The sequence below is a fragment of the Salvelinus sp. IW2-2015 genome, linkage group LG13 (assembly GCF_002910315.2).
Source record: "Salvelinus sp. IW2-2015 linkage group LG13, ASM291031v2, whole genome shotgun sequence".
NCBI lineage: Eukaryota > Metazoa > Chordata > Actinopteri > Salmoniformes > Salmonidae > Salvelinus > Salvelinus sp. IW2-2015.
Window position 1 is genome coordinate 3,919,527 of NC_036853.1, and position 11,504 is coordinate 3,931,030.

The 11,504-nt window shown below is 48.2% G+C and overlaps 1 protein-coding gene across 1 annotated transcript in view; it reads left to right on the forward strand.

The window, feature by feature from the left end:
* Window positions 1-11,504, forward strand: part of cadps2 (Ca++-dependent secretion activator 2) — a 249,967-nt gene that overhangs the window by 136,719 nt on the left and 101,744 nt on the right. The window contains exons 11-12 of the mRNA XM_070446338.1: window positions 52-249; window positions 4,866-5,002. Of these exons, the coding sequence (XP_070302439.1) occupies window positions 52-249; window positions 4,866-5,002 (335 nt within the window). The remainder of the gene's footprint in view (window positions 1-51; window positions 250-4,865; window positions 5,003-11,504) is intronic.

The following is an 11,504-nucleotide window of genomic DNA, read 5'->3' on the forward strand; positions in this document are numbered from 1 at the left end:
CTGTCTCTCTGTCACTCTCTCTCTGTCTCCTCTTTTCTTTCTTTCTTTTAGGTCTCCAGGGCGGTCGAGTCTTCTTCAGTGCTGTCAAGGAGGGTGACCTGGTTGTGTTTGCCAGTGATGACGAGCAGGACCGGATGCTGTGGGTTCAGGCCATGTACCGCGCTACAGGCCAATCATACAAACCAATTCCACCCACCCAGAACTGCAGAGCAGGGAACTCCCAGCCATTCGCACCAATCTCACTGCTCAGTAGGTTAAACACAATTTATTCCTTTATTCTAGAAAAATAAGATAATATAAGTGGTCATTTGGCTGAAGGTTTTGCCCCAATGGTCTTACGATTAACCCATATTAATATGGTCTTGTGGGAATCAAACCCACAACTGTATGAAGCCAACTGAGACTCACCTTGTATATCAGCATCACCACAGGTTTGTTTGAAACATTTCTTCACTTGCATAAATTGTTGACAGAAAGAAAATGAATAAAGGCAATGAGTGATTGAACAAATTCAAACAGATGAATGTCTAACCTACTCAGTTGACTGGAGAGGAGATGAGTCTATGACAAGGTGATGTGTTCAGTGCTGTAGCCAAAGAGAGGACATTAATCGACTGAGATACCGCTGGAACACACACACACCAGCCGGGGGCTAATTTAGCACATTAGCATCTGCTTGTCGGGCCATCGAGTGTGTGGCAACATACAGTTTTCTGCCATCAGCCCAAATACAGGTGTGTGTGTGTCAGAATCCTTTTGATCATTACAATGCAAAGACATTTGTGTACATTGTGTGAGGTGGAAGACTGGTATTGTAGCATATGAACTATATATTAGGGCAGTTTTGTGTGTGTTTGTAACCTGTATGAGTACTTCATCACCAGTACTGGGACAGAGTATGGCTTATAGGGGACAATCAGGATCTTCTTGTTAGCATTATGCTATGAAATGGCCCTTTAACTGGGAACAGCTCAGGTGTGTGTGTGTGTGTGTGTGTGTGTGTGTGATGTCACAGAGCTCATATCTTCACACACACCCTGGAGGAATTTTCCTGTAGTGTGATTAAGAGGTTAAACAACGAGCTAATCTCTCTCACACACACACACACACACACATGGCATGGGTTGTTTGCTATTTGGGTGTTTGTTGAAGTCAGTGTTATTCTAAAGAAGATTTGAGCCCATTAGAGAATGCCAGGTTGCTGCAACAGTAACAATATCCTTGCGTTGCCTTTAAAGGCTGCATTTGAGCATTGGTTTCAGTAATTGAGCACTCTAAGGCACAGACTGTAGTAAACATGTTTTTGGTTCGCCGGCCTTCAAGGAATCACTTGTTGTTTGCATGACACAACAGCATTTTAGTATGTATAGTCCTACGCTGTTGACCGGGTATGAATGTTGTGTGGGGATGTTATTGGTAGGTATGTATACATTATAAAAAGACATTGCTGTATATTTATTCAGGTAATGTTTTTCTGACCATATATGTACATACAGTCTCTGTATGTAATTTATAATATATAAATTACATACAGAGACTGTTTCTGGTGGAATCTAACTCTTGAAACCCCCTTTTGTTCTAAACAGGAAGGTCGTTTTAGAGAAAGCTGCTCCTGACTTGTAAATCTTTTCCCTTCATGCTTTGCTGAGATGTGACACAGCCGTCACTTTCATCAGGCTGATCTGTCAATGTTCTTGTCAGTTTCTGTTTTGAAAAGCAGGGGTTTGACGTTTAGGACTGATGTCCAACCTGTCTGGTAGTTTAAAGCCTCTCTCATATTTTAAATGACAGCCACAACTATTAGGACAGCTGGGACCACTGAGGAGGTTTCTACGTAAGGTGTGTGTGTGTTTGTCTGTGCATGCATGAGTGTGCCTGTGTGTGGCGGGAGCGATGCTGATTCTCCGATACCCTGTCTGTCCGCATCTGTCTCTCCCCTCAGCGCCCATGTCCGGCTCGCTCGACCCAGTCCCATCGCTCCGCCTGGTGTACCTGAGATGTTAGCACTCCGCGTCTCTCTCCGCCCGCGTCGATAACCTGTCATCATGGGATCTGCCACCTCACCGGGGCACATGCCACATGGATGTGACTGCTGCTGTGACAACGCTGATGGGGCTGAAAATAGATGGATATGAAGAGATTGAGCGCCAAGCTCTCCCCCTGCAACTCTCCCCGTCCCACATCAAGCTGTTCCCCTGTATCTATATCCTCTTCCCCGTCCCACATCAAGCTGTTCCCCTGTATCTATATCCTCTTCCCTAGTCCCACATCAAGCTGTTCCGTGTATCTATATCATCTTCCCTAGTCCCACACCAAGCTGTTCCCCTGTATCTATATCCTCTTCCCTAGTCCCACACCAAGCTGTTTCCCGTGTATCTATTATCCTCTTCCCCTAGTCCCAAAAAAACACCAAGCTGTTCCCCTGTATCTATATCCTCTTCCCTTCCCACACCAAGCTGTTCCCCTGTATCTATATCCTCTTCCTAGTCCCACGCCCAAGCTGTTCCCCTGTATCTATATCCTCTTCCCTAGTCCCACACCAAGCTGTTCCGTGTATCTATATCCCTCTTCCCTAGTCCCACACCAAGCTGTTCCGTGTATTCATAATCCTCTTCCCTAGTCCCACACCAAGCTGTTCCCCTGTATCTATATCCTCTTCCCTAGTCCCACACCAAAGCTGTTCCCCTGTATCTATATCCTCTTCCTAGTCCCACACCAAGCTGTTCCCTGTATCCATATCCTTCCCTAGTCCCACACCAAGCTGTTCCCGTATCCATATCTCTCCTACGTCCACATCAAGCTGTTCCCCTGTATCTATATCCTCTTCCCTAGTCCCACGCCAAGCTGTTCCGTGTATCTATATCCTCTTCCCTAGTCCCACAGCAAGCTGTTCCGTGTATCCATGTCCTCTTCCCTAGTCCCACGCCAAGCTGTTCCCCTGTATCTATATCCTCTTCCCTAGTCCCACACCAAGCTGTTCCCCTGTATCTATATCCTCTTCCCTAGTCCCACNCCAAGCTGTTCCCCTGTATCTATATCCTCTTCCCTAGTCCCACACCAAGCTGTTCCCCTGTATCTATATCCTCTTCCCTAGTCCCACACCAGGCATAAGGGATGTACTCCTTCAGCTACGATTCATTAACTCCAGAGAGACACGGTTGTGCTTTGTAAACACACACAACAAAGTTCGTCTCCCCTTCAACTGGCCTAGCAACAGACACTCAACACACATGCCAACATACCCCATACATACACACACACAATACACACACTCTAATAACTGACCTAACTTCAACACCCCCTGTCTAGCCACACACACAGAGACAGACATACACTCTAACACCCCCCCCTCCCCTCCTCATGTACAGATAATAGCTGGAAGTTAAAGATGACACGGATCAATAGGATTTCTCCTAGTGACTGGATAAGTTAACATCACGCCTCTTCCTGCAGCCCCTCAATCAATACTGTCTCTCCCTCTCCGTCTCATCATCATCTTTAATCTATATCCCTTTGTCTCGTTTTCTTTACAATCGTCTCGTTCCACCGCGCCTTTCTCCAAATTACATTAAAGAATGTAAAATGACCTACATCGGAATGAAAGGACAGGAGGACAGAAACAGTGAGGTGAAAAAAGAGTTGATTGTGGGGATTGCACTTCTGCTGCCTTTTTTAGACAAAAGCAACAAGGGAAGAAGAGGGGAAACACAAATGTCAAAGAGAGCGCTTGCGGCCAAAGCACTGGGCTTTTCTCTGTCTGTACAAGAGTGGTGGTCAAGCCAGAAATGGCAGCGTTAATAAAAAGCTAATGCTTGTCTCGGGTGTGAAGCCGCGGGCATCAGAGGCGTGGGGGGGGTATTTTTCTACAGCCTTGGTCTTTTGTGGGGCCGTGTGTCATGTGAAGAAAAGTCTGTCCCAAATGTATTTCTACAATACGGGAAAAGAGAGTGTTAGGCTTTTCATGGGGGGGGGGGGGGGGGCTCGTTCTGCTCAGCACCAGCTATTAACTGGGACGAGTCTAAAAGGACTGGATCTGAACCTGGACACTCCTATTTCTTTCTTTCATTTTCTGACCTGGCCTCCTTGTATCAGTTGTTTGTGGATGGTATGTGCGTTGTTCTGTTATTTCCTGCTCAAACGATGCTCACTCTCTTCCCTGTCCATTCACTAGCTCTTTGTGTGACATAGAAAATATCCAGGCTTAGAGAAGGACAACGACATGTAGGGCACAAACACGCAACAGATACTGTACACAGGCGCTATATAGGAACAGTCATTGGTCAATGCTTATCCACCACTGACCAAATGACTTGGATTTGCTCAAGTGGTGCTTTACAAAGACTAACATTGTCAAAGTGTTGTGACAAGACGCTTTACATGCTTGTGTTTGTTTGTGTCACTGTTTTTCCTCACATAGCGTCGCATGTTGCGGGGGTATCTGTCAGTTTCTCGTATTTACAGTCGAAATTTGGAACCTGGATTTCACAGAGTATCTCACGCCAATGGAGGTGGGAACTAATAACCAAAGCAGCGAAAACTGACGATGCCAATCCAGTCAAATAAGAATTCCCTCCTCTTTTTACACTTCTGTTTCACGGTTGTACTCAAAGGCGTGAATTATGTTCCATCATTCTGTCTACCCGACTTCCACATCAGTGTGTATGTTGTGATTTGGACTGGAGGAGTCTGTCACTCTGTGCTACCAGGTGTTGCAAAGATGCACTTCATTGTTATTATTTTGATTGAAGGAGATGAAGGACGGAATGGATTTTTTTGTTCAACTGTTTCTCTATAGCTCTAATACTCATTCGGTCTCTTTGTCTCACCAACTCTCTGTCTGCTTTCTGTCTGTCTCTCTCTCTCAGGTCTGGATCGCTCTCAGAGGCAGGGGGTAGAGGATCTGATCTCTGCGGTGCCCTGTCGTTTCGACCACGCCGCCTTGTTCCCCATGCTGCAGAAACGGACCCTACAGCACCGGATGAATGACTCCTTCTCCTGCCTGGTGAGAGAGAGCGAGAGATGGTCCATTATTGAATGTTTATTTATATGCCAGGCATTTCTGAGAAATAATATTGTAGTCCAAGCCAGCGCAAAGAAAGGAGACAGGCTTCCAATTTTGGAGTGGGAGAGAGGCCTCGCAAAGGCTTTATCTTTTAGACTCTGCCTGCAGCAGGAGACTCATGCCTCGGGGGTTTGGGAGCGCTCACACTCAACGAGGGGGGATAAACGGTACTAATCAATACTTCACAAATAAAAACATGACCCCCACAGACCACTGCTGAGCCTATTCAGTGGAGAGAGGCCACAGAGAAGGAGTAAAGGGGGGAGGGTGTGTGGGTGTGTGGACCTGGCCATATGTACCATAGTGGTCAATTCCCTTTCAAATCCAGGAATTGCGCTAAACCCAGATTTTGAATGTGAAATATAGTAGTGTAAATAGGCCATCTTTCAGATTAGAATCAGACCCAATCCCTTTATGCACTGAATGTATAAAACATTAGGAACACCTACGTAATATTGAGTTGCCCCCATTTGCCCTCAGAACACTCTCAATTTGTCAGGGCATGGACTCTACAAGGTGTCGAAAGCGTTATACAGGGATGCTGGTCCATGTTGACTCCAATGCTTCCCACAGTTGTGTCCAGTTGGCTTGATGTTCTTTGAGTGGCGGACCATTCTTGATACACACAGGACACTGTTGAGTGTGGAAAACCCAGCAGCATTGCAGTTCTTGACACATTCATACCAGTGTGCCTAGCACCTACTACCATACCACGTTCAAAGGCACAAACTATTTTGTCTTGCCCATTCACCCTCTGAATGGCAAAAATACACAATCCATGTCTCAGTTGTCTCAAGACTTTAAAATCCTTCTTTAACCCGTCTCCTTGCACCTGGAATCAGCTGGCCAGTCTGTCATAGTCCTACTAACGATTCCTCATTCAACTCAGACTAACACAGGATGAGCTCTCTCCACACACTTTATTCATGTGAATGGCTTTGTCAAGGGCTTTGTGTATCAACTTGTAGTCTCCGTTGAAGCCACATTCAGTGGTAGATCAGATTTGGGTTGTCCAACTTTAGAAAGTCCGATTTCTTGTCGTACTTATGGAGTTTCCCAATGTGAATAGAATCCTGCTGTACATCAACACTTTGATACAGTGGAACAGAGTGGCTGGTATGTATTGTCATCTAACAGCGGATAAACCAATCAGATTCTTGGACTATACCCAGGAACCTGGAGTATACGCACACACACGCAGGTCTTCAGAAAAAAAAGAGTTGGGTGGTCAAGCTTGAAGTGCAGGGTCATGGGATCATATACTGAACACCATTGGTGAACAGTAACTAATTACAACTACTCTCGTTACTGTAATTGAGTAGCTTTTCTGAGTACTTGCACTTTTTTGAGTGTTGCAAGTCAGTAAGTTTACTTCTACTTGCATTAAAGTAACAGTTCTTCTACTTGAGAAAAAATACATTAAATTAACTGTTCTTCTACTTGAGATAAAATACATTAAATTAACTGTTCTTCTACTTGAGATAAAATACATTCAAGTAACAGTGCCTCTACTAAAGTAACAGTACATGAGTAGGATATTTCAGTACTCTTTCCACTCCTGCGGACCTGGACATTATGTGAAGACCAATATTTGGCATGCGTGTTTGTGTTTCCTTGTCTGTGTGTGTTAGTGCAGTGATTCTGAACTGGTGGGTCACGAGCCACATTCAGGTCACGGGACGTTTTGAGTCACTTTATCCCAACCTATATGTACATGTCTTCCTCAATTAGCTCGTACCCTTGCACATGGACTCGGTACTGGTACCCCGTGTCTAAAGCCAAGTTATCGTTACTCACTGTTGATTTATTCCTTGTGTTATTATGTTTCTATTATTTCTGTTTCCTCTGTATTGTTGKGTCGGGCCGTAAGCATCTCACTGTTAGTCCATTAGACCATTTTGATCAATTTCATGTCTCAAGGTAGAACTATGGCTACCCGGCAGGCCCAGAGAGCAAATGAAGTGAAGCTATAGGGCTACCGCTGGCCAATCAGCTCAGATCAGTGCAGTGGTGTAAAGTACTTAAGTAGCACTTTAAAGTTTTTTTTACTTAAGTAGTTTTTGGGGGTATCTGTACTTGACTTTACTATTTATAACTTTTGCTTCACTACATTTATAATGAAAATAATGTACTTTTACTCAATTTTCCCTGACACTAAAAGTACACGTTACATTTTGAATGCTTAGCAAGGCAGGAAAATGGTCAAATTCACCCACTTATCAAGAGAACACGTGGTCATCCCTCTGATCTGGCAGAATCAGTAAACACAAATGTTTGGTTTGTAAGTTATGTCTGAGTGTTGGAGTGTGCCCCTGGCTATCCATAAATTTAAAAAAACACATGTTGCAGTCTGGTTTGCTTAATATAAGGAATATGAAATTATATGTACTATTACTTTTAATTTTGTTACTTAAGTATATTTTAGCAATTACATTTACCTTTTGATACTTAAGTATATTTAAAACCAAATACTTTTAGACTTTTACTTAAGTAGTATTCTACTGGGCGACTTTCACTTGAGTCATTTTCTATTAAGGTATCTTTACTTTTACTCAAGTATGAGAATTGGGTTCTTTTTCCACCCCTGGATCAGTGTCTGCACATTCCTCGAGCCATAGACTGTAAAAAGAAGCCTCGAACACACAGCAAAGTTGATACTTCTTCCACTCACGCTACAACCATCACTACAGCTACAATGAATGAGTATAGTAAAGTTTTCCGATAGCTTGCGTTGTTTTAATGATTTATTATTTCTCACCGCTGCTCCCTCCCCTCAGACTGGCCATCAGATGAAGGCTATCATCACATTTTTTAAGTAATGTTTTTAAAAATTCTGAGCGTTAGATTTCGGTTTGCATTTTGACTCAAAGTGATCTTGACTCAGAAAAGGTTAGTGACCACTGGGTGTACATGGTTGTTCTAATCTAAAGCAAATAAAAAGTTTAAATCTCCCTCCTTCCTATTTGTTTCGCCAAATTTCACACAGCAGACTAAGTTCAGCAGGTTTTTCAAAAAGTGATACGACAACTTGAACTTTAGCGGGTTCCATTTTTCAAGCTTTGATACAGCATTGACCTAGACCAGTCTTAGAAGAGCCCCTGTCACTCAGCCTACAGCAACCATGTTCGTTAGAGAGAGAGAGCTAACGAGGCAGTCGGCTCGTTAATAGCCAATTAAGCGTTCAGCACCAAGGAGTGAGTGGGCCATCTGTTTGTCACAGTGGAACATCTTGTCACATGCTGCCAGGCGGCAGGGCGCTCGGATGTATTCTTTTGTATTATTATATTAGTTCAGAGGTGGAGGGAGGGAGATTGAGGTGGAGGGAGGGAGATTGAGGTGGAGGGAGGGAGATCTCTGTCTCTTTCGTTCATTCCCCAACTTCTCTGTCCTCTTTCCTTCTCCCCTCTCTTTCCTTCTCCTCTCTTTCGTTTGTTCGCCCTCTCTCTCTTTGCATTCATTCGGTTCTCCGCGCTCTCTTTCTGTTCGTTCGTGCCACCCCACCCCCCTCTCTCTCTCTCATTCGATAGTCCCATCCCACCTTGCTTCTCTCGTTCGTGTCCCCTCTCGCTCTCTGGTCCCCCTCTCTCATGCATCCCCCCCCTCTCTCTTCGTTCCTCCTCTCTCTCGTCGTTCGTCCCCCCCCCTCTACAGTTTACATTTTACATTTAAATGTCATTTAGGCTGACGCTCTTATCCAGAGCGACTTATCAAATGGAAAGTTATACATATTCATCCTGGTCTCCGCGTGGGGGAATGAACCCACAACCTGCGTTGCAAGCGCCATGGCCTACCAACTGAGCCACACGGGAACCACCTCCTCTCTCATTCGTTTGCCGCCCCTCCTCTTTTGTCGTGTCGGTCCCGACCCCCCACCTGCTCTCGTTCGTTCCCCCCCCCCTCCTCTCTCGTATCGTGTCCCCCCTCCTCTCTCGTCCGTCCCCCTAGCCTCTCTCGTTCGTTTCCCCCCCCTCCTCCTCTCCGTCGTTCCCCCGTCGCTCTCTCGTTCGTTCCTCCAACCCTTATCTCCCTCTCTCTCGTTGGTTCCCCCCCCTATCTCTCGTTGTTCCCTCCCGCCCACGTTCTCTCGTTCGGTTCCCGCCCCTATCTCTCGTTCGTTCCGCCGCTTATGCCTCGTTCGTTTCCAACCCCTATCTCCCTCTGTCTCGTTCTGTTCCTCCCTATCTCCCTCTCTCGCTTCGTTTCGCACCCGCCCATCTTCCTCCTCTGCTCGTCGTGTCCCCCCCCCCTGATCTCTCGTTGGTTCCCCCGTATCTCTCGTTGGTCCCCCATGCGTCTCGTTGGTCCCCCCATTCTCGTTTGGTCCCCCCATCCTCTTCGCCCGCGCCATCATCGTGTCCCGCCCTTCGTCCCCTCTAACTCCCTCGGTTCGTTCGCCCCTCCCCCTGATCTCTCAGGTTGTCCCTCCGTTGGTCCCCCCTAATCCTTCTCGTTGGTGCCCCCCCCTATCTCCTCCGTCCGTTGCGTTCCCCTATCTCCCCTCATCCTGCTATGTTCGTACCCCAGCGCCTATCTCCTCCTCTCGTTCTCCCATGTCCTCCCCTCGTTCTTTCCCCCTGACCCTATCTCCCTCTCTCTTCGTTGCGTGTCCCCCCCTATTCTCACCTCCCTCGTCGTTCGTTCCCCCCCTATCTCCTCTCCTCCTCCTCCGGTTGTTCCGCCCCCCTTTCCCTCACCCTCTCCCTCTCTCTCGTTCGTTTCCCCTCCCTATCTTCTCGTTCGGTCCCCCTAAATTCTCGTGTCTGTTCCCCCTCCTAGTCTCCTCTTTCTCTGGTTCGTCCCCCGTCCCCTATCTCCTCTCTCTCGTTCGTATTGCCCCCGCCCTATCTCCCTCTCTCTCCGTTCGTTCCCCTATCTCCCCTCCCTCTCTTCGTTCCCTATTCTCCTCCCCTCTCTCTCGTGTCGTCCACCCCTGATCTCCTCCTCTCTCGTCGTTCACCCCCCCCTATCTCGCCTCTTCTCATCGTTGCGTTGCCCCCCTACTCCTCTCTTCTCGTGTCGTTCCCCCCCATGATCTTCCCTCCTCTCTCTCGTTCGTTCTCCCCCTATCTCCCTCCCTCTCTGTCCTTCTGTCCTCTTCGTTCCCCTATTCCCCTCCTTCTTCTCCCCTGTCCCTCTCTCTCACGTTCGTTCCCCTATCTCCCTCCTCTCTCTTCGTTCGTTCCGCCCTATCTCCCTCCCTCTCTCCTCGTTCGTTCCCCCTATCCCCTCCCTCTCTCTCTTCGTTCGTTCCCCCCTTCTCGGCGTCCCTCTCTCTCTTCTCGTCTCGTTCCCCCCTATCCCCTCCTCTCCTCGTTCGTTCCCCCCTTCTCCCTCCCTCTCTCTCTCTCGTTCGTTCCCGCCCTATCTCCCCCTCTCTCTCAGTCGTTCGTTCCCGCCCCTATCTCCCTCCCCCTCTCTCTCGTTCGTTCCCCCCCAGTCTCCCTCCCCTCTCTCTCGTTCGTTCCCCTCCTATCTCCCTCCCTCCCTCCCGTTCCCCCTATCTCCTCCCCTCTCTTCTTCTTCCCTCCCCTCAATCTCCTCCCTCCTCTCTCCTCGTTCGTCCCCCCTCAATCTCCCTCCCCACCATGTCTATCCGTTCGTTTGTCCCCCCCTGCTCGTTTCCCCCCATCTCTCGTTCCATGTTCGCCCCCAATCCTCGTCGTCCCATCCCCATCTCCCTCTCTCGGTTCGTCCTCCCCCGCTATCTCTCGTTGTCCCCCCCCTCTCGTACCGTCCCGTAATCCCCACCCCTTTCTCTCGTTGTGTCCCCCCCCTCTAATCTCCCTCCGCTCTCTCGTTCGTTCCCCCCTATCTCCCCTCCCCTCTCTCGTTCGTACCTCCCCCCCTATCTCCGCTCGCCCTCTTGGTCTCGGTCGTCCGTATTCCCCCCCTCCCCTCTGTCTTCCGCCCTACTCTCCTCTTGTTCGTTCCCCCCCCCTATCTCCCTCTCTCTCGTTCGTTCCCCCCCCCTTATCTCACCTACTTACATAGTTCGTTCCCCCCTCCCCCTAGTCCCCTCTCTTCCTCGTTCGTTCCCCCCCTCTCCCTCATCTCTCGTTCCGGTCCCCTCCCCTATCTCCTCTGCTCGTTCGCCCCCCCTATCTCTCCTCTCTCATGTTCGTTCCCCCCCCTATTCCCTCTCCTCGTTTCGTTTGCATCCCGCCCCTATCTCCCTCTCTCTCGTTCGTTCCCACCCCTATCTCCCTCCCTCTCTCGTTCGTCCCCCCCTATCTCCCTCTCCTCTTCGTTTCCCCCCCGATCTCTCTCCTCTGTTCGTTTTCCCCATATCCCCTCTCTCCGACTCGTTCGTTCCGCCCCCTATCTCACCCTCCCTCTCGTTCGTTCCCACCCCTTACTCCTCTCTCTCGTTCGTTCCCCCTATCTCCCTCTCTTTCAGCTCCCATCGTTCGTTCCCCCCCCTTCTCCCCTCTCTCGTTCGTCG